General features: G+C 39.8%; 2 protein-coding genes across 6 annotated transcripts in view; one reads left to right on the plus strand and one right to left on the minus strand.

Moving 5' to 3' along the window:
- The window catches only part of BLNK (B cell linker), an 80,189-nt gene extending 58,732 nt beyond the window's left edge, over positions 1 to 21,457 (plus strand). For 2 of the 5 annotated variants that reach the window (XM_055254004.2, XM_055254012.2), the window contains 9 exons: positions 3,356 to 3,425; positions 5,364 to 5,391; positions 6,207 to 6,249; positions 8,636 to 8,720; positions 9,164 to 9,195; positions 12,135 to 12,211; positions 13,030 to 13,113; positions 16,087 to 16,242; positions 21,064 to 21,457. In XM_055254004.2, the coding sequence (XP_055109979.1) occupies positions 3,356 to 3,425; positions 5,364 to 5,391; positions 6,207 to 6,249; positions 8,636 to 8,720; positions 9,164 to 9,195; positions 12,135 to 12,211; positions 13,030 to 13,113; positions 16,087 to 16,242; positions 21,064 to 21,183 (695 nt within the window). In that variant the 3' untranslated portion in view covers positions 21,184 to 21,457. Of the gene's footprint in view, positions 1 to 3,355; positions 3,426 to 5,363; positions 5,392 to 6,206; positions 6,250 to 8,635; positions 8,721 to 9,163; positions 9,196 to 12,134; positions 12,212 to 13,029; positions 13,114 to 13,640; positions 14,980 to 16,086; positions 16,243 to 21,063 lie in introns of those variants that run through there. The other 3 variants (XM_055254016.2, XM_055254023.2, XM_063629344.1) reach the window with 2 other exon arrangements.
- Positions 9,017 to 22,038, minus strand: part of ZNF518A (zinc finger protein 518A) — a 75,205-nt gene continuing 62,183 nt past the window's right edge. The window contains exon 8 of the mRNA XM_055253940.2: positions 9,017 to 9,332. Within this exon, the coding sequence (XP_055109915.2) occupies positions 9,270 to 9,332 (63 nt within the window). The 3' untranslated portion in view covers positions 9,017 to 9,269. The remainder of the gene's footprint in view (positions 9,333 to 22,038) is intronic.

Below are 22,038 nucleotides of genomic sequence, written 5' to 3' on the forward strand. Positions count from 1 at the left end.
CATTGCTCAGGAGGCTTTACCTGGCCCCACGCTGGGACAGATCCCTCTAGTGCCCTGCACAGGCCCTGAGATTTCTTTCTTTGCTCACAGCTGTCTCCAGGGCCTACCCCAGGATCTGGCTCAGGGGAGGTGCTGAGACTGTGGAGGGGTCAGTTGGTTGAGAGGACGAATGAATCCTCAAACACTGGTTGTATTAAATATTTAAAGAATCACCAAGGGGGCATTAGCCAGCTGGATTTATTACTCATAAGTTTGCTATTAACCTGGTATAGCTGTATTTTAATACTAGAGACATCAGATGAAGAAAGCAAATCTAAACAAGAAAATAATGTCCTGGTTATGTGATTGTCACATACAGGTGGGAGCACCTACAGGAGGGGGGAAGAAGTGAAATAGTTTTGAAGGGACAAGCCTAAACAGTGAGTTTCCAAGTGTGCAAACAGTGGAACCTTCAGAGATTATTTTTACAAAAGAAATGATCAGACTACTAGCCTGTGTCTTTGAATAACCATCCATTCCCCTTTAAAGGCTTCAGATAGTCCCCCAATGGGCATCACAAAAGTGTCCATCAGGTGCCTAGTTGGTGTTTCTGTCAAGGCACCACACCACATCAATTTCCTCTGGTCAATATTGCTCTTGGTCCTTTGATAGCCAGCAAGGTGCCTGCCGAGGATGACAGTAAATCTGGTGCAGTGACAGCCTCTGCCCTCCCTGTTGTGCTTGAGAAACCAGTAGAATGGATTTAGCTGACTTCAAAGCCAGAGGTTTAGGTCCTGGCTCTGACATTTGCTAGGTGCTGGACTGTGAACAGTGAAGTCATCTCTGTTTCTTAGTTTCTTCCTCTGAAAAAATGGCACCTATGCCTAGGGGTATCATGAGTAGATATCATGAGAATTAAGTGACTCAATATAGACAACTTGCATTCATAAAATGCTAGTGCTTTGTTATTATTATTGTTATTATTCAGAATCCCTTGTTCAACCTGCCTTGATCCATGACCATTCTGGCAGATATTATCAGGGAACAATATTGTTTCATGGGTTACTGGCCCATGAAATAGAGGAGTCATGCTCCATCCTTCCCTAGAACTCTGTCTTCCTGAGGCAAGACCATAGGCTTTCCACCAGTGCTCATGCTGTCCTCTGATTGCCAGAAGTTATTTATAGGGAGGGAAAGGAAAAGGAAGGTTTTGACAGACTGTTTTGAGATATTCAAGAAAAGGAAGCATAGTAGAAAAGCCAGGCGGAAGGTCTGACAAAGATAATACAGTGGCCAAAGGAGCCCTTAACATTTCAGAAGAGGGAAAACCCCTGGGATGAAATTCAGACTTAGACCTTCTTTCTACTTCCTTATTTTTCAGACAAGATTTTGTTCCACTTCCCCGAGATCTTCCATCAAATTCTATGAGTAGTCAAGGGTACTTTAACAGTGTCAGTCTTAAGTATTCAATTTGATACACCAGCTACTTAAACACAGTGAGACTCCTACTACACATTCAGGTGACATTTCAGTTTATTGTTTTCATGTTGTCACATGAAATGTAAACATTCCAAATGCAATCTCTTTTCCAAAATGTTTCAAAAAATCAGACCCAGTTCAGGTAGCATGGAAGACAGCTGTCATGGAGGGGGCATTGCTTCCCAGGGTGCTGGGGAAGGCCGCCAGGTACAATCCACACCACCCACTCTTTGCTGTTGCTCCCACCCTTGAGGGTTTAGGAAAAGAGTCAGTGGGCTCTGAGTGGAAGCCTGGGGGCCTCTCTCCAGTGACATACAGGGGAAGGAACTTCCTGATCTCTATTTCAATATTTTTTGAGGCCTTTTCTTTTTCTTGTTTGTGTTTGGATGAGATGATATGGGCGTGCATGTATCTTCCCTGTTATACATTCTGAGAGGGCAGAGGCCTATGTCTGCTTCCTCACCTCTTCCTCGGCCCCTAACATGGTGCCTTCATGTGCTTTTCATGTACCAAGTCCTCAATAATCCTTGGTAATGGATTATTACTCCAGTGTGTGCTTATCTGTGCTCGATCTCATAAACTAAGAAAGTACAGACTGAGGGCAGCAGGTCCAGCCTGTACTTACAGAGTATGCCCTATAAATACATTAGGAATTGTAGGCCGGGCACCGTGGCTCACGCCTGTAATCCCAGCACTTTGGGAGACCAAGGCAGGTGGATGGATTGAGTCCAGAGATTCAAGAACAGCCTGGGCAACATGGCAAAATCTCATCTCGACAAAAAATTAGCGAGGTGTGGTGGTGCACGCCTGTAGTCCCAGCTACTCAGGAGCTACTTAGCGGGGAGGATCACTTGAGTCCAGGAGTTTGAAGCCTCCAGTAAGCTGTGATCACCCCACTGCACTCCAGCCTGGGTGACAGAACAAGACTCTGTCTCAAAAAAAAAAAAAAAAAAGGGAATTGTGGACTTGTATGTGTAGTAAGTTCTTAACAAAACATTTATTCAGTTCAGTTAAATTAATGAAGGGCCCTCTTGGTCTCACTGAGCAATGGTGTCCAAGCAGGTGAGCATCATGTCTGAGGCAGCCAGCGGATGCTGAGGGGGCTGGCTCAGCTCTGGCCTCTCCCCTCCTGGCCTGCCCTCTGTCCCACAGTGAAGATCCATCCTGCTTCTCTCTCACTTCCTCCCTCATAACGACTGTCTGGCATCTATCTTCAGGTACAGGAAGGGAGGTTGGGTGCAGGGGACAAGACCCTTTGGGTCCCTTCTATGACTTGAGAAGATGAGATTTGGGCAGCAGCCTGCACTTGTCTCAATTTGTCCATTAAGGAAAACCTGTTGGCGAAAGCCCTTGAGAACTCAGAGATGAATGAGTAAATATCCTCTGAATGTGAAGTTAGAGGCATTTACTGTATTTAAGTGTGCTTATAAAGGAGCAGTGTCTGAGGTCTGTGTCAGGAGCGGTGGGTTGGAGCCTCTGTCTCTGGGCACCTCTGCCGTGCACATTTGTGCAGTGTGCACAGATGCAGGTGTGAGCTGTTGGCTCACTTCCTGAAGGACCTCTGTGGGGGTCCTCACCGAGTCCTTAGAATCAGTGGGCTCAGGACTTGCCCCATGGGGCAGGGGTCAGGTAAGGAGAAGGTCCTTTAGAAATGTTAAGGTGGAGTCCCTAACCCCCATCCCAGCTCTGAGCTTATACACTGACACTTTTAAAATGTGTCATCACCTTTGCCCACAGGTTTTCCTTAATAGCTTCAGTATAACTACCTATATGTGCTTAACTGAAAGCAATACAATACGTGCAAATATTTCTGAGCCTGCCAGAAAGGCCAGCCTCACTGTGACCATCAGCCCCTGGTTCAGGACTTGTGGACTGAGTAGTGTATATGTTTGTGCAGGTCGAAACAGTGGGGCCTGGGAAACCAAGTCACCTTCACCAGCTGCACCATCCCCGTTGCCACGGGCCGGGTAAGTACCTGTTGCAGGAAGCAGCTTTTGAGATCTGGGGAGTGAGGATGGTGATACCCCACTGCCCTGTTGACTTCAATAGAAGTTCTCCCCATGGCAGGCTGCAACTTGGACCAAGAGTAAGGAGCCCGGCTAACATCAGATGAGCCAGGCATGGTGACTCAGGCCTGTCATCCCAGCACTTTGGGAGGCCAAGGCGGGCAGCTCACTTGAAGCCAGGAGTTCAAGACCAGCCTGGCCAACATGGTGAAATCCCATCTCTACTAAAAATATAAAAATTAGCCAGGCATGGTGGCACACACCTGTAATCCCAGCTACTTGGGAGGCTGAGGCAGGAGGATCACTTGAACCTCTGCAGGTTGCAGTGAGCTGAGATCACAGCACTGCACTCCAGCCTGGGCAACAGAGCAAGACTCCATCTCAAATAAATAAATAAATGAATAAATAAATAAATAAATCTAGGAGTATTTCCTCCTGTGAAGTTTTAGTGAAGTCTTGAGTTCACTAACTTACAGTGTTGCACAAGACACCCCGACTTTCAGAAGCTCCAGCACCTGAATCATTTTCAGAGCCTCTAGCAGGTTTTGTCTTTACTTACTACTGCTCAGTTTTACGGTCTGTAAATAAGTGAGTGGATATATACCATGTGCTGGTCATACCAGGGCACTCCCTCAAAGCCATACGACTGATGTTCCTCTCGAAAGTGACAGTCATTCTTTCTTATTGAATTTAGAAGGGCTTTGTAAACAGTCAGGTGAGGATTGTAATGTGTTCATATTACAAACGTCACTCCATAAAATTATGTTGGCTCAACAGGTTATTTGGAAAGCAAATTTAAATATGTCTAAACTGGCCTGCCTGGCTCTAATCTTATTTCTGCCTCTGTGTAAACCAAAGAAAGCCTCCATGTTGAAGGTTTATTAACCAAAACTCCGCACACGTCTGTCTTAGTTCAGCTGTATCACTTTGGGCAAATTACTTCGTCTCTCTGAGCCTCAGTTTCCTCACCTTAAAATGTCACTGTAAGGTTTAAATAACATGTGAGGAGCCTAACCCAGTGCCAGGCATCTTACAGGTGCTCAGGAATTCTTAGTGTTCTTTCCCCACACTCCAGCTCTCAGCCAAAAACAAAGCGAGAGAGAGACATGGTGAGGGTTTTTAAATTAAGAAATTTAACACACAGAAAAGGATCATACAACCTTACCAATATTAGACTCCTGTCTCTATTGGAATCTTGAGTTCATGGACTTACAGTGTTCCACAAGACACCCCGACTTTCAGAAGCTCCAGCACCTGAATCACTTTGCAAACTAGAATGTTAGTGCAGGCAAGTACCTTCAGGACCACACATCAGTGGTTTTCAAACTTGTTTTGATCTCGGATCTCTCTGAAAGAAAGCCTGCACAGAAGACCAGTGGAGAATAGTCCCTAGAGACAGGGAGGAAGCTGGAGTGGGCAAGTGCGGCTGCAACCTCACCTGCTGGACCACCCTCTTACCTCTACCCTCTGTCCTGGACAGTAACCCCCACAGGGAGCTGCTGGGGAAGAGGGGACTCCACAGAAACACTGAAAATACTGATTCTGGTCCTCAATTGACAGGTGAGGAATCTAACCTCACACCCAAGACAAAGAGGCCCAAGGTCACCCGCGGAGTAATTAGTGCAACTGGTGCAAGAGTCCAGTTCTGCCGGTTCCCTGGCAACTGGTGCCCTACTTTATCCCCAGTTGACCCCTTCCCCATCTGTCAACAGACTCCATCTGAGCCTAGGAGGATCATAACTAAATCCCACTTCCATCCCTCTCCACCCTGCCAGGATAGTCTTCTACACACTCGTATCACTTTCATAATTCTAGCTTAAATTTGAGACTAAAATTGGTAAATAGCTCCATTTTGTCTTCGTTATGTTTTAACAAAGCTCATCTCTTTTTATTCCCCAGGAAAAAACCAACGAAACCACTGAAGACAGTAAGTTAATTTTGCATTTAAAAGTGCTTCATATTTCCTGCAGTGTTTATTCTTATCCATTTATTTAAAGTTGAAATGCTTCCAGCTATGGTGAACACAGCAATCTTAGCAACTGAAGTTGTTGCCCAAGCAGTCCAAGAGAAGCTTCAAATCCTCAGGTAGCCAGGGAGGATGCTCCTCCCTGGAGCATAGAAGGAGCTCATCCTCACTTGATCCCAGCAGCGTCACTGAGTGTGTGCAGCAGATCAGAGGGGCAGCCAGGTTCCCTGCCCTCCCCACAGGAAGCCCCCGTGTCCACTCCCCACCACAGCTAATGGTAGACCATTGCGTATCAGGTACACATAGGCCTCACTAAACTCAGATTCTGGCTAGAACACGGTGAACCTGGGCCACAACACTACGTAAGGGAGCCCACCTGGACCTAGTCCTTACTGTGAAGCCTGACATTTACAATCATTTAGCAAACACACAGAAGGAGGGGTCATGAGACCAAAGCAGATGCCAGATGCCTGCTGTACATGGGCTACTATGTGGCAGCTGCTGGGGAGTCATGATTTCCATCAACCCTGTTAACAAGGCAGGGAGGTTTCTGCATCACAGTGACATTGCTCCTTCATAAGACACTTCCGGCTGTTTGTTGCTTAATGCAAAGGTTGGGCTAGGGACTGTGGGTTTGTAATTGTTGTCGTGATTGAAAGAATAGCAATGCATCAAAGAAGAGTGCTCCCAAAATATTTATTTTAATAACATTGCTCTGACATTTATTTCCACATTCTGCTATATTGAATATCCTTGCCTTTTTTTCTTTTACGTAGACTCCAGTTGCCTCTCAACAGAATGCTTCAAGTGTTTGTGAAGGTAAAGTCTTATTATTTTGAAGGATGAGCACGTCCTCTAAAAGTTATTTTAATTAAGGATTTGTATATACACATTTATTACATTATTTCTGGGGCAATTGTAAACATAAAACTCATTTTTCTAAACAAAATAGTTTTTGCAATGAGCAATGAACAGCAAAACTAGTGGAGAACCTCAGTATCTTTAGAGTAGGCTACAGAATGCATGCAAAAACCTGCCTGTTGGCAGACAGATATGACTTGCCAGGAAACAGTGCTAGGACCTTACATAGATGTGAAAACTAATGTAGGGCCATTCACATGTTTTAGAACTATTAGCTTACTTAAAGTAATGAAAATTTTAAAAATCTGTTTATTTGAACAAGTTCTTTGGCTAAGTTTTCAAGATAATGTTTTCAAAGTTCAAATGTCTGTCTTCTTAGTACATCTTCAATTGCTTCCTTTTTTTTTTTTTTTTTTTGAGTTAGGGTCTCACTTTGTAGTCCAGACTGGAGTACAGTGGTGCATAATTATAGCTCACTGCAGCCTCAAATTCCTGGGCTCAAGCTGTCTTTCTGCCTCAGCCTCCTGAGTAATTTAGAATTTCTTCCTTTATCATCACTCAAAAATCTTATATATATTTTTAGAAACTGCTCATGTTAAAAAAAATTGTGTTTGGAAATTACCAGAAAAAAATAGAAGAACCATCTATAATATCAGCACTTAAAACATTATATAGAAGTTCATGCCCTGTACCCATTTAATTCCATACTTGAAGATACCCAGGGTTAAAAATGTAGTGAGTATTCTCCCTCTTCCCTGAGGTGATGTGCGTATATCTACATAAAGCACTCTCCTTTCTCTGATGATGGACAGTGGATCTTTTCTGAGCATGCACTACAACTCACCTCTCTGCTTTAATGATGCCATTAGGTTTTTTCATCCTGTCTCCCATATCTTGCTTCCCTAGGCTATTTCTGAGGCATCACCCCTTTTCTGCTGTATTGCTTTCTTCTGCCTTCCCTTTGAGGCTTTTGTCTTTTCTGTCCTTCCGTTCCTTGCAGCCTCTCAGACCTGCTGAGTCCGGGTTGTGGAGTGATAGTGACTTCAGGGGCTCTGAGCATCTGTAGGAAGTAAGTACAACCCTGTGCAGACTTCATGGCTACAAGAGCCTCCAAAACCCAGGAGAGAAGCGGGGTCCAAGGCATGTCCCCTGTTGCTTAGGTGTCCTCATTCTCAAAGGGCTCCCAGTACAGGAGCCTGCCAGGCATGCTTTGTTATTTATTTCAAGAGCATAGGCAATTGCCATCCAAATGCAAAGCGAGTGAGGGGCCTCTACTGGCCTAGGAAGGAATCAGGATGGCGGGGGCAGAGCAGGTGTGGTCAAAGCTTATAGGCTGGCAAGACCTAAGGTGTTCATTGTTTCTCCTTCTGAAATTACCAAGTTTTAATGTCATGTGCAAAACGTCTAACATAGAGGTTTGAAGTAGCTTGCCACAAATTCAAAATACAATCTTCAGAGGTTCAAGGTTCCCAAGCTTTAGTGCACCACTGAATGGTAAGAAACCCTGACATCTATCTTACCATTTATTTGAATCTTTGAGTTCTTACTACTTTTATTTCTTTGAGGTTTCTATAGTTCTCAGCCTTTCTTCCATGCAGACTCACACATGAACATACCAAGATTTTAACACACCCCACCCCCCAAGGACAAATTTGAGGGAGAGTAAAGTATTAAAAGAATTTGTGATCACATTTATTAATGGTTCAGCAGTAGAGTTCACTATGGGCTTCAACATAAACTTCTTACACTTCAGATTTATGCTCATTTCCCACCCTTTCCTCTTATGCTCAGGAAAACACTGAAATGCAAGTGAGATTTACATTATTATAGGGATAACCTTGAATTTGATCCAGTTAATTTTGCAAAAAGAGATCATTTATGAATTCAGTAGTGTGTCTCTTATCAGTAACACACTGCTTATACCACGTCTTATGACTAATCAAGACCCACCAGGGTGTTGCCTCCACCTGTGTGGAGGCCACATGGAAAGTAGAGAGTGAGTTGTTTAGAGGGTGGCTAAAATGTTCTCATCTTCTGGCTTCCGCCTATACTCACACACTTAAAGTTTCAGGGCCCATGGGTTCAGTCGCTATGTACATTGCCAGTGGTGAATGCAGAGGTGGTAGGATGTACATGTAACACTGCTGGGAGGGAGTCCTGGTCCTAACAGCACAACCACATTAACAGACTGGCAAGTGCACAGATCCATGACATCTCAGTAACTAAGACATGTTCCCCGGAAGACTTCTGATCAAATTTGGTTCTTCTCAGCTGATGTTGCTGGGTTTGGGGATGAGGACAGACATTTCACTCTAATCCTAATATGATAATTTTCCTGATCCAGAAAAACCTATACCTGCTGAACGCCACCGAGGGTCAAGTCACAGACAAGAAGCTGTGCAGTCACCAGTGTTTCCTCCTGCCCAGAAGTAAGAATCCTTTCCTTTAAAGATCAATTTCCTCTTGTTGCTGCAGGAATTAACATGTGCATTGTTTCGCTGCACAGTGACACTGACTTGTAGTGCTAGGTAAAAATCCAACATTTCATTGTTTTGCAATTACATGTTAAAAGGTGTTAAGCAACTTTAAAATAACTGTGTAGAGTTGCAGAGACCTACTAATGGGGTTAATTATTGAACTTGACTAAAATACAATACTTTAGTCAAGATTTCCTCCTTTTTCAAAACTAAAAGGAAGAGTCTTACTTATCTTTAAGTTTCTGGTGCCTCTTTTATCTTTAGATACATTTTATTGGCCATTTGTATTGATTTATTTGTGATGTGCCTGTTCACAGAATCATCAGTGTAAACAAAAAGTCAAACTTACTCATATTGTGCTTTGTCCTTTAATTATCTGAAATTCTTCCTTGCAGACAAATCCAACAAAAACCCATACCTCTGCCAAGTAAGTACAACGAAGCCATGTAGTATATCAGGGTGTGGTCGAGGCTGGATCTTTGAGTCTGATAGGCCTGGATTCTAACATAGCACTGGCTCTTCCAGCTGCATTAGCCTGGCATCTTCTCCCACTTGTTTCCTTACCTGTAAAATGGGGCCAAGAATGTTTATTTCACAGAGTTGTTTTGAAAAGTAAATATATTTGGGGCAATTTTTACTTTTTTTAGTAGCGATTTAATATTTTACTGGTCATGCATCCTTTTCTAACTTTTTTTTTTTTACAAAAACAATACAGCTGTTTTCAAAATAATAAGATCAAGTAGAACAACATATGGGAAGCACCAGCTATAGTGTTTGGTTCTAAACAAACAATACCGATTTAAATTAAGTCTAAAATACATTTTAAAGATCACAAAATATATCTACAAAAGGTACCTTAAAAAGAAGATACGGCGAATATATGGATAATTTTTCCAAGGCAAACATCACCCTAAAAATATATTAATCGGATAAGTCAGGCTCACAGAACATAGCTGCCCAAACCTTAATTTGCCTTCAACTCCATGTGGGAAAAAAGGAAGAAAAAAAACTCTGCTTTACATAGATAATTTGGGATATATTCCAAAATAATCAAGCTTAAATCCATTTAAATAAACAGTAATTGTCCACATGCAAAATTTATATGCATTTTTTTTTTACTAAACATAAATTGGCTTTTTAGATTTTTAATAATATTCATCCTAAATGAAACTTTTACTAGTTTTTTAAAAAATTCTGACAACACAAAGTGAAAATGATTTGGCTACAGAAATGTATTTTTCATTATTTAAAAAGCTTTATTATACCTTTTACCATTTTTCAAACCAAGTTATTCATTCAGTTGTTAGTGACTGTACGCCGTGTGCCAGGCACTGTTCTAGGCACAGGAGATACAAGGATGAACGAAACAAATGAAGACCCTGTCCTCATGAAGCTTATATTCTATTGAAGGAGACAGATAGTAAAAATAAACGCACAAATAATATCATATCAGGTAAATGCTGAAGTGATATAAAGAAAAATACAGCGCAGCAGCAGGGGCAGGTGGCAGAGAGTAACGGAGGCAGGGAGGGTTGCTGCTGTAGACAGGGTGGTCTGAGAAGGCCTAGTCTATAAAATGGGCATAATAGCTCCTTCCACAAAGAGCTGGTAAAAGGACGAGATGCGCACATGTTGAAAACAGAATAGGCCTAGCGCATTCGGGTGTCAGAAAATATTAGCCATGGGTACTCTTCCAACTGCCAGAACTGCAGAAACCACCAACCGCCCTGCACTGTGCACCTAGGGAAAGTCTGTTCGCTCACTCACGTTTGTTGCTCTCACCTGGGAGTACTGTTCCCCTCCTATTAGAATGCATCCTTCCTTTTGGCCCATCTTTGTTGGGCCTGCCAAGCCCTCACTGCCCCCTCCTCTTACAATGGTGGCTGCTTTCTCTGAACATCCAGGGCACTATTATCTGAAGCACTTAGTTTATCCAGAATTCTTTCTCCTGCAGACTTCCCCATCTTAATAAAGGACAACTCTGGTTGCTCTTGTCAAAAACCTTAGAGTCACCCTTGACTTCTCACTTGCTTTCTTTACACGCCTTCCAGCTATTCCTTCAAAATAGATCCAGAATCCAACCACTCTCTCTACTTCCACTGCTGTGATCTGTCCAAGCCACTGTCATCTCCGGCAAGAACACCGAACTGGCCTCCCCCACTCTGCTCTTGCCACCCTCTGTTTCCAGCCCAGCAGCCGAAATGACCCTGTTAAAAGACAGGCAGATCATGTTACCCTCCTGTTCAAAACCCTCCAAAAGCTTCCCTTATCATGTTCATTACAGCTCTTGAGTCACGTTAAGGGTCCACCAAGTCCTATAAATCTGGTCCCTTCATTGCCTCCTGTCTGACTGTATCTCTTATTCTTCTCCCCTTTTCTTACTGTACTCCAGGCACAGTGGTGCCCTTGCTATTCCTTAGATATGCCAGACCTTGCCTTCACAGCTCCCTGCACCTGGGACATTCTTTCCTAATATTATATATATATTTTTTTACTTTTATATTTTTATATTTTTTTACTTTTATATTTTTATAATTTTTTACTTATGATTTTATTGCCAATCTCAATCCATTAAAATTTAAGTTCCAGGAGAGCAGGGCATTTTGCTGTTTTGTTAACTGCTGTATATCCCCACTGCCTTTGATCCATGGCAGAGAAACAAGAATGAATGAATGAATGAATGAATGACTGCAGATAAGTCTTTCCCGTATTTCACATGTTTCCACATTTAGACTGTAAACTCTTTGGGGGAGTTGATGCCCGAAGACAGCAATTCTCAAACATTTTGGTCTCGGAACCACTTTAACACTCTTAAAATAATTGTAGAGCCAAAGAGCTTTAAGTTTACATGTTTCTATTGATACCTAGTATTTTAAGAATTAAAACTGAGACATTTAAAACATTTATTAATCCATTTAAAAATAATATTAAACTCATTACATGTTAACATAAATAATATTTTTATGAAAAATAACTATATTTTCCAAACAAAAACAATTTAGGGAAAAGAGTGGCATTAGTTTACATTTTGTAAATCTCTTTAATGTATGTTACTGCAGCGTAACAGAGACTGCTGGATTCTCGTCTCTGTTTCTATGTTTAATCTGTTGCAATGTTTTTCTGGTGGAACTACATGAAGAAAATTGGGTTTCGTAGTGACAGGTAATTGGAAAAGAAAAGACCTCTTGAACCACCTGAAAGGATTGCTGGGATTTCCAGGGGTCCTTGGACCACACTTTTGGAACCATTGCCTTAAGGATTTTTTTGGTACATGTGTCCCTGGCAGCACCTAGTGTTAGGGTATAGGCATAGAAAGAGTTCAAGAAATATGAAGATTAATTGAAGGACTTTTCTGATCCCTTTCAGGATTTACAGAAGGGGGAAACCCAACTGTGGATGGGCCCCTACCCAGCTTTTCATCTAATTCCACTATTTCAGAACAGGTATGAAATGAACTCTTGATGTCACTAAATTGTTACCAGGAAACTGCAGGAAAGAGCATGTCTTCTGGGAAGAGGGCATTTGGAGTGAACCTTGAGAACAGAGACTGTATTTTACATCATTATGTGAACGGTCATTTGTTAATAGGGACAGAATACCCAGTTGTTGTTTTTTTTCAATGACTAAGACATTGCTCCAGTTAATGTTTCCTCAAAACTAGCAAGGAAATGTGTTTTCATTGTTCTCACATAGATTTTATTTATACTTTGTGATTTCCTCCAAATAGATCTGTAGAGGCTGATGACATTAAATCACATTTAAGGTGGCACAGTTTATAAAGGGACAGAGAAAGGACTCTGTGTGCCCTTGGGCAAGTCTTTCTAAGTTTCCATAAAAATATATGTAAAAATATAAAATACGGATAATAGCATGTGTCCTTCTTGCCTTCAAAGAAGGCATATATCCTTTCTTGCAAGAATCAAATAAGATAATATTTGTAAAAATGCTTTGGAAATTATAAAGCACTCCACAAAGTAAGAGCAATAAGAGCACAATGGAAAGGGGGATTATTACTTATTTAGAAGAAAGAAAGAAATAATTCAGGAACCTAGCTAAGGCCAAATGAAAAGAAAAACACAAAAAACAAGTTAACGGTATAATCCTTGTGTTTGATCAAAGGAAAAATAAAACTCATCTTAGAATTATTGGTCTAAATGTAGAGTCCTGTCTTGATAATGCAAATGGGTCTTTGTTTCTAGTACACAGAAATTAGAGTTAAGTAGGGACCAGCCCATGCTGACCAGTGCCCTCCATTTCACAGGAAGCTGGCGTTCTCTGCAAGCCATGGTATGCTGGTGCCTGTGATCGAAAGTCTGCTGAAGAGGCATTGCACAGATCAAACAAGGTCTGATCATTTTTATTATTTATTATTTTTATTTTATTTATTTATTTGTTTTGAGACACAGTTTCACTGGAGTGCAGTGGCTCAATCTCGGCTCACTGCAACCTCTGCCTCCTGGGTTCAAGCGATTCTCATACCTCAGCCTCCCAAGTAGCTGGGATTACATGTGTGTGCCCCCATGCCCAGCTAATTTTTGTATTTTTAGTAGAGATGGGGTTTCACCATGTTGGCCAGGCTGCTCTCGAACTCCTGACCTCAGTTGATCCACCCGGCGGCCTTGGCCTCCCAAAGTGCTGGGATTACAGGCATGAGCCACCGCGCCCGGCCAAGGTCTGATCATTTTTAAATCACACGTTTGCCCTCAGCCTGTAATAGACACAGTTCTCGTCCTTATGATATGCTAATTGAATAATTGCAACAAGTGTAGATGCAAGGATCTTTTTCCTTTACTTACTCAAGAGAAACTGCTATCCCCTCTTCTCTTTCAAGTTCCTCCATCTCATTTCTACTTGTCCTTTCATCTCCTCAAGGACCCACAGCCTCCACTGCCCTCCAAACAGTGGGAGAGAAAAAAGCTCCAGGGGAGGTCTATGGAAGGCTTGGTGCTGCATGAGCTCCACTGAGGAGTGAACAGTGACAGGCTATTTTGGATCAATGTGCAGGATTAAAAATTTGAGTCAAGATGGCAAACAAACAAACAAACAAACAAAAAACACCTGGAAGTAAATGTTTGGAGAGCTCAACTTCAATCATGTAGGAACACCAGGGACAGCTTGGACAATTCAAGATTAAAGTGACACTTTTTCTTTCTCTCTTCTCCTCCCATTTTTGTTTGTTTGTTTTCTTGCTCCCTAATTTGTCAGAATATATAGCATTTACATACTGTTCTTCCTCACCCTTGTTTTAGTCCTAGCTCTACAAGTAAATATATTAGTGTGTTCCATCAGTCCTTTGGTGGACTTCCACCATTGTCTCTTTCCTTTGATGAAGTGTACCTGTAGTAGCTTCTGAGGAAAAACCGTGTTTACATTATTCCCTGAGTTCTTGCACATTCAAAACTGTTTTCTCAGCCAGGCGCAGTGGCTCATGCCTGTAACCCTAGCACTGTGGGAGGCCAAGGTGAGTGGATCACTTGAGGTCAGGAGTTTGAGACCAGCCTGGCCAAGATGGCAAAACCTCATCTCTACTGAAAATACAAGAAGTAGCCAGGCATGATGGCAGGCGCCTATAATCCCAGCTCCTTAGGAGGCTGAAGCAGGAGAATCAGTTGAGTGTAGGAGGCGGAGGTTGCAGTGAGCCGAGTTCGTGCCACTGCTCTCCAGCCTGGGCAACAAGAGTGAGACTGCTGTGGGGGAATAAAAAGAGAAAGAGTTAAAAAACTGTTTTCTCATATCCTAGTAGTTGGGAGAAACCTTGGCTGGCTATAAAATCCTTAATTTGAGTTTGAAAAGTGTTGCTGCACTAGATCGTGTTGTTCTGTATGAAGCTCTTGAGAAGTCTGATACCATTGTGACTTTCTTGCTTTTCTATGTAATTTGATACTTTAGTCTGGTGGCTCTGCAGACTTTTTGTTTTTAAAATCTAATCATTTTACCAGAATATATCTCTGAGTTGATAATTCCAAATCAATTTTCTCAAGTAGACAGAAGCCCTTTCAATATGTAGATTTAAGTTTTCTCTTATATCCAACAAGTTTTCTTAGATCATAGTCTTAAAGGGTAGTTCTGTTCCCTTATTTGTTTTTCTTCTGTAAGCACTCAATTTACATGCCTTTTGGATCTTTTTTTGTCATTTTTTTTCTCCCATCACTGTCTTTGATTCTATGGTACTTATTTTATTAAATCCCATTTTCTCTCCTGGTTGTTTCCACACCTTCCTTCAAGTGTCATTTCTTAAATCTTCATTTGAAGCTCTCGTCCCTGGACATCTTGTAATTTTTTTCTTTGTTGAGATAGGTTTGTCTTTTTCTTCAATTTCTTTCCTGAGTTTGATCAACTCTTGTTGCATTTCATTCTGCTTTTTGTCCATCTTTTGTTTGTAATTCTTTATTTTATGATTCTAAATATTTTTATAAAAATATTTAATAAAATTTGAATTACTGTGTTACAGTTTTGGGATTTTTTTTTTTTTTTTATGTTGTCTCGCTCTGTCACCCAGGCTGGAGTGCAGTGGCACGATCTTGGCTCACTGCAAACTCCATCTCCTGGGTTCACGCCATTCTTCTGCCTCAGCCTCCCAAGTAGCTGGTACTACAGGTGCCCGCCACCATGCCCGGCTAGGGATTTTTTTCTTATAAAAGTTCTTTGAGGAGAGAATTTTCATAATGAGGTCAGTCTGACCCAAGATTTTAGTCCAGGGGCAAATATAAAATGAAAGTTTTGATTCCCAACCTCTGTTTTCTTCTTATAGTACTTATGAATGGAATTTGATATATTTTTTTCATAGACAACTGGTGGCTATGGTTCCCAGTTCAAGAGAGTCCTCTAGATTTGATCTTAATGTGTCCCTTCACATATTTCTAAATTTTATAAACATAAAACCTTATTTAGCACATTAAAAAGCTAGCATTTAGCTGGGCATTGTGGTGCATGCCAGTAGTCCCAGGTACTCAGGAGGCTGAGGTGGGAGGATCGCTTGAACTCAGGAGTTCCAGGCTATAGTGAACTGTGATTGCACCACTGCATACCAGCCTGGGCAACAAAGTAAGACTGTTTCTAAAAATAATTAATTAATTATTACCTTTTTTTCAAAAAAGGCAAGCATTGATCTCACTCAGGATTTTCCATGAGTATATATTTTCCTGGACTATTTTCTTAGAAAATAAGAGGACAAGCGCTAATCAATAATAAAAATAGTGTAGCTAAATAATTTACCTTTGGAATGTAATATAGGTGTTCTTCACAAAATGATTTTTTGAACCTGTAGAAATATAAGTAATACTAACTGTAATTATATTTTTTTAAAAAAATTAAACAGGATGGATCATTTCTTATTCGGAAAAGCTCTGGCCATGATTCCAAACAACCATATACACTAGTTGTATTCTTTAATAAGCGAGTATATAATATTCCTGTGCGATTTATTGAAGCAACGAAACAATATGCCTTGGGCAGAAAGAAAAATGGTGAAGAGGTCAGTGATTTCTTTTTAAATTCAATTCTGTAACTGTGCATTGAGTATAATGACATCAAATACTGTATTAGATGCTAGAGATGAGGAGAAAGGATACAAAAGTACTTGTTCTAATGCTTGCATAAATTTCATAGAGAGCAAGATAAAATACTATATTTAGGCAGTATATCCTATAAGAACACAGAAAAGGAAAAAGTCATGTGATGTACATCCTAGTCCTTTCATTCAGTTATTTAATGAGGTCAGTCTGACCCAAGATTTTAGTCCAGGGGCAAATATAAATCAAGGTTGAAATGTCAAGTTGAATTAAGGTTGTAAGAATTAAGGTCAAGTTTCAGACCTCCAAAGTCAAGACCTAAAATCTCAACTCAAGTACCAAGGTAGATTACCAGGGAAGGATCCAGAAGAGATGCAGAAACTTGAGTTAAAACATTAGACTATAGCCCTTGTACCAGAATGAGCTTATGGGCCTGGAGCAAGAAAAAAAAAAATCACATGGGTCTTAAATATTAACCAAACATTAACTTTAATGCCTCTTTAATCTGGATCAAACTCAATGCTTACCATATCTCAGTTTAGCCAGCCTGCTCCTATAAATGAACCCTGAAATATGAGCTGGAGTAACCCATGAATGGTCTAGAAATGGAGTGATACTTATTCTGGTTTTGAATTATGGGTTGAATTTGAATGGGTAGAATGTAAGTTGGAGGGAAAGAGAAGGAGAAAAATGGGAAGAACAATCTATGCAGAGAAAACAGCATAAACAAAATTCAAGGTAAGAAATATTTACTTTCAAGTTTCCTTCAGAAAAAGGTACACCATTCCAAACCCAGCACCTGTTAGAAAATATTTGAATTGTTGGAAAGTGTCATGATTGCTGAAGTGTCTGTTTTCCCCACTACATGAAGCCAAGGACAATGTCTTTTCATCTCTGTATTTCCAGAATCAGAGCACAGTAACTGGCTTCAGTGTACACTTGATAAATAATTATTAAGCGACTGAATTGATTTGGTTGAGTGATTACAGGCAGGAGAATAGCATTTGCAAAACAAACTGAAAAAGTCATGTGTATTCTTTATTTTGCCTTTTAGACAATTGTGGTTAAAAAACCACATACAGGCCGGGCGCGGTGGCTCACGCTTGTAATCCCAGCACTTTGGGAGGCCGAGGCGGGCGGATCACGAGGTCAGGAGATCGAGACCACGGTGAAACCCCGTCTCTACTAAAAATACAAAAAAATTAGCCGGGCGTCGTGGCGGGCGTCTGTCGTCCCAGCTACTCGGAGAGGCTGAGGCAGGATAATGGCGTGAACCCCCGGTGGGCGGAGCCTGCAGTGAGCCGAGATCGCGCCACTGCACTCCAGCCTGGGCGACAGCGAGACTCTGTCTCAAAAACAAAACAAAACAAAACAAAACAAAACAAAACAAAACAAAACAAAACACATATAAAATTTACCATCTTAATCATTTTAAGTACAGCTCAGTAATGTTAAGTATATTTACATTGTTGTAAAACAGATCTCCAGAACTTGTTCATCTTATAGAACTAAAACCCTACACCCACTGAACAACAATTTCCCTTTTCCCCCTCCTTCCAGCCCCTAGCAACCATGTTCTATTTTTATGAATTTGAATACTTTAGATACCTCATACAAGTGGAATCACACAGTATTTGTCCTTTATGACCAGCTTATTTAACTTATCATGATGTCCTTGAGACTCACCTATGTTGTAGCGTGTCTCAGGATTTCCTTCCTTTTTAAGGCTGCATAGTATCTCATTGTATCTATATACCACATTTTGTGTGTCTGATATCCATCAGTGGACATTTGTGTTGCTTCTACCTCTTGCCTATTGTGAATACTGCCGCTGTAAACATGGGTGTGCAAATCTCTCCAGGACACTGCTTTCAATTATTTAGGGGTATATACCCAGAAGTGGGATTGCTGGATGATATGGGTATTCTATTTTTAATTTTTTGAGAACCTCCCATACTTTTTTCCATAGCAGTTGCACCATTTTACAGTTCCACCAACAGCACACGAGGGTTTAACTTCTTCACATCCCCACCAGCACTTGTTATATTCTGAATCGTGTTGTTGTTTTATAGTAGCTGTCCAAATGGTTGTGAGGTGATAGCTCATTGTGGTTTTAATTTGCATTTCTCTGATGATTAGTGATGTTGAACATTTTTCATATGCCTTTTTGGCTACTTGTAGGTCATCTTCAGAGAAATGTTTATTCCATTTTATAATCAGGTTATTTGATTTTTGTTGTTGCTGAGTTTTAGGAGTTCTTTATATTTCTGGATAGTAACCCCTTATCAGATAAATGATTTGCAAATATTTTTCCCACTCCATAGGTTACCTTTTCACTCTGTTGATTGTTGTTTGCTGAGCAAAAGCTTTTAAGCTTGATATTGTCTTGTCTATTTTTGCTTTTTTTGCCTATGCTTTTAATGTCATATCCAAAAAATCATTGCTAAATCCAGTGTCATGGTGTTTCCCCCCTACATTTTCTTCTAGAATTTTTATATTGGGGAATTTTATTTTGCTTTTAACAAAGTCTCAGATAATTTTAAAATGCAAAACTCTTGAATCTGAGAGCACTAATCAAGACCAATCTTTGGTTTTAAAATGTAGACTGCATTATCATTTAACATCCTAAAGCTTCTCCAGCAGTCTAGCTTTTCTATAAGAGGCTTAAGAGTGGGTGAAGAAGCTGTCCTATTTCGAGGTCCTGAAATTCTCTCACAAATTTTGAACTCCCTGAGGGGCTCTGGATTTCGTTGTCCTGCTAGGAAACTCTGGGAAACAGGAATTCCTCTTGGCCTAATGAATCTTCATCTCCACTTTAGAATGAATAGACTAGAGCTTCACCTCACTTCCAACATATTCAGCCTATGGATTCCAAAATAAGTAATATATTACTATAATAGCATCTGGAGGTACTGACAGCCAATTAAAACTCTTACTTAAAGTATCTATAATAAAAAGATTATGTCCCCTATACACTGAACATCTGAATGGAAAATTACAGTGTTGGTTACATTATGTCAATCATGTGGATGTTTTTTAAAAAGTTTGTGTGTATTTGTGTGTATATGGCCAGAAAAAGTAACCAATTCATTAACTATTTAACTGTTTATGCAGCTATTTTGGCATTGTATGGTACAACATTGAGTAATTTTACAGTTTGACAACTGTCTGCTTTATCTTATTGGCCAATAAGTTGTTTTTCTGTCCACAAATACACTGAATGTATCTGTCTCAAATACACTGAATTAATAAAAACAGAAAAAAAGGAGAGTGAGGAGAAGCTGTAACTATGTTATGCCCAATTCTTTTTTAAATTAAATCACAAATATTCTTCAACTTCATTCCCTACTTCCAATGTTTCAACTCAGCTCAACTCCCTACTGCAAACACTTCAATCCCCAAACACCACAACAAGGCAATACTCACAAATATTCAGGGACTAGAGGGACAGAATGAGATATTAGTTTGTATAAGTACAGCAATCCTCTCCTATGCTTCCTAGGTTCAGGACACACTTTTTCCCTTGTAATCCACTTCAAAGAGATTGTGCTGTTTCATTTTCTGGCCCTTGAGTCCATAACTTTAACTTTCAACTGCATTTGGTTTAGCAACATATTATGCCAAACAAGCAGAATGAATGTTTTATGGGATTTATAATGAAAGAATTTCATTGGCAATTGCAAGATGGCAGAATGATTGAATAGGAAGTAAAGAATAAAGACTAAAGGTATTTGAAAGTCCCTGTCTCTTACCTCTCTCCTGACTGAATATTCAGCTAGCCAATTATCTAAAAGACAACTGGTATTTCATTTGAAAATGTTGGCCAATATTCTGAATATTTTACTTTATTCAATATGTAGATACTTGGAAGTCATCCAAACAATTAATAAACATTTAAAAATTTTACTGCAGATGTTTGTCTTTATCTAAAAAAATCGAGAAAGTAAAATCAATTTATAGTAACTGCTAAATTCATGGCACTGTTGTAAAACACTCACCACTTTTAAAAAGTGATTCTAAATACATTTAATGAGTGTGAACTTGTAGCACTTTTGTATACTCAATGAATTTAATTTCATGATCTGTGTTACATTTTTTTTTATCTTTCCTTCAAAACTTTAATTATTTTTCAGAACAAAATTTGTGATAATTTTAAATTAAAACCCATAGACAACAAGGATCAAAACTTGGAAAAATAAGTATGTATGGAGAGAGCCTAGCATGAAATTTCATTATTAATTAGGCACTAAGTTAACTCTAAGCTTACCAGAAACCAAGTAAAAATGGAAATATGAAGGTTTATAAAGCTTTATTTGTTTAAAAAAGAAAACAAAACATAATTTTGTTTAGGAGATGACTGTTTCCTTGTACTAAATTCTAAGGTTAATTTATTACATCAGTTCTTGTATCTGAGACTTGTGCAAAGTAAGAGATGATCTATGTTTTGTAAAGAATGTAGAAAAATGCGTTGTATGATAGTTTTACATTTAACGGTAAATAAAAAGCAATATACTGTAATATTTTATCATAACAGTGAAGTAATCTCTCTAAGCAGCTATGCTAATTGAGGCTGTCAGTGTGTTTTTCTTCATACTTAATACAGCAAAGTCCAAAGTCTGCCACCTTGAAGGTTACAGGCTTTGTTAAACTAGATTTTTTTGTGCAGAATGTCAGCTGGGGTGTAATAACTTTTACTAACTTGAGAATGAGAGAAGATGGGAGGAATGGAGCTCAAAGTTAACACAAATGCCAGTGTATAATTCATCTATGTTTTCTTCCTCTAGTACTTTGGAAGTGTTGCTGAAATCATCAAGAATCATCAACATAGTCCTTTGGTTCTTATTGACAGTCAGAATAACACAAAAGATTCCACCAGACTGAAGTATGCAGTTAAAGTTTCATAAAGGAAAAAAAAAAAGATCAATACCATTGCTTCAGACACTTTCCCCAAGTTTCTCCTTTTGAGAAAAAGTCCCAAAACTTCATATTTTGGATTATGAATCATCCAGTAATAAAATGGAAGGTGGAGTCAGCTATTGAGGTGGTCATCCATTTCTTTTTAAGAAGCTCACATGGACTTGTTCTACCTGTTGCCTGACCTGATGAACTGTTAATATCTGGTGAGATTGAGTTATCATGCTACTAATATTTTCCAAATAAATATCTTTATTTTAAAAATAAGTGTAAAGTATATTATCAAAATAAGAAAATAATTCTCTTGCATAAAACAAAGTGGCTGGAAATTTAAACCTCCACAATGATCATTGGTACACTAATGTAGCTGGGCTCTCCACTGCCAATGCTTGACAATTAAGTCTTAGTTAAAATTTTAATTTGTAGAAAATAAGGTATTACAGGTAATGTATTATATCTGTAAGTATAGGCAAGAAGGATGTAATGGTTCCTTTTTGTGAGCATTCTCAACCATGGGAGATATATATGGATATGAACTTTCTATAAGTTCATGTCTAGGATTATGCTGTTAGTTTTGCTTACTAAAGATAATTATACCCTCTTTGATCTGCATGTCTATCAAATAGAACCTAAACTTGATATGAGGTTTGTATTAGTCCATTCTCACGCTGCTAATAAAGACATACTCAAGACTGGGTGATTTACAAAAAAAAAAAAAGAGGTTTAATGGACTCACAGTTCCACATGGCTGGGGAGGCCTCACAATCATGGCAGAAGGTGAAGAAGAAGCAAAGGCATGTTTTACATGGCAGGCAAGAGAGCATGTGCAGGGAAACTGCCCTTTA

This window comes from Symphalangus syndactylus, chromosome 2 (assembly GCF_028878055.3).
Source record: "Symphalangus syndactylus isolate Jambi chromosome 2, NHGRI_mSymSyn1-v2.1_pri, whole genome shotgun sequence".
NCBI classification, from domain to species: domain Eukaryota; kingdom Metazoa; phylum Chordata; class Mammalia; order Primates; family Hylobatidae; genus Symphalangus; species Symphalangus syndactylus.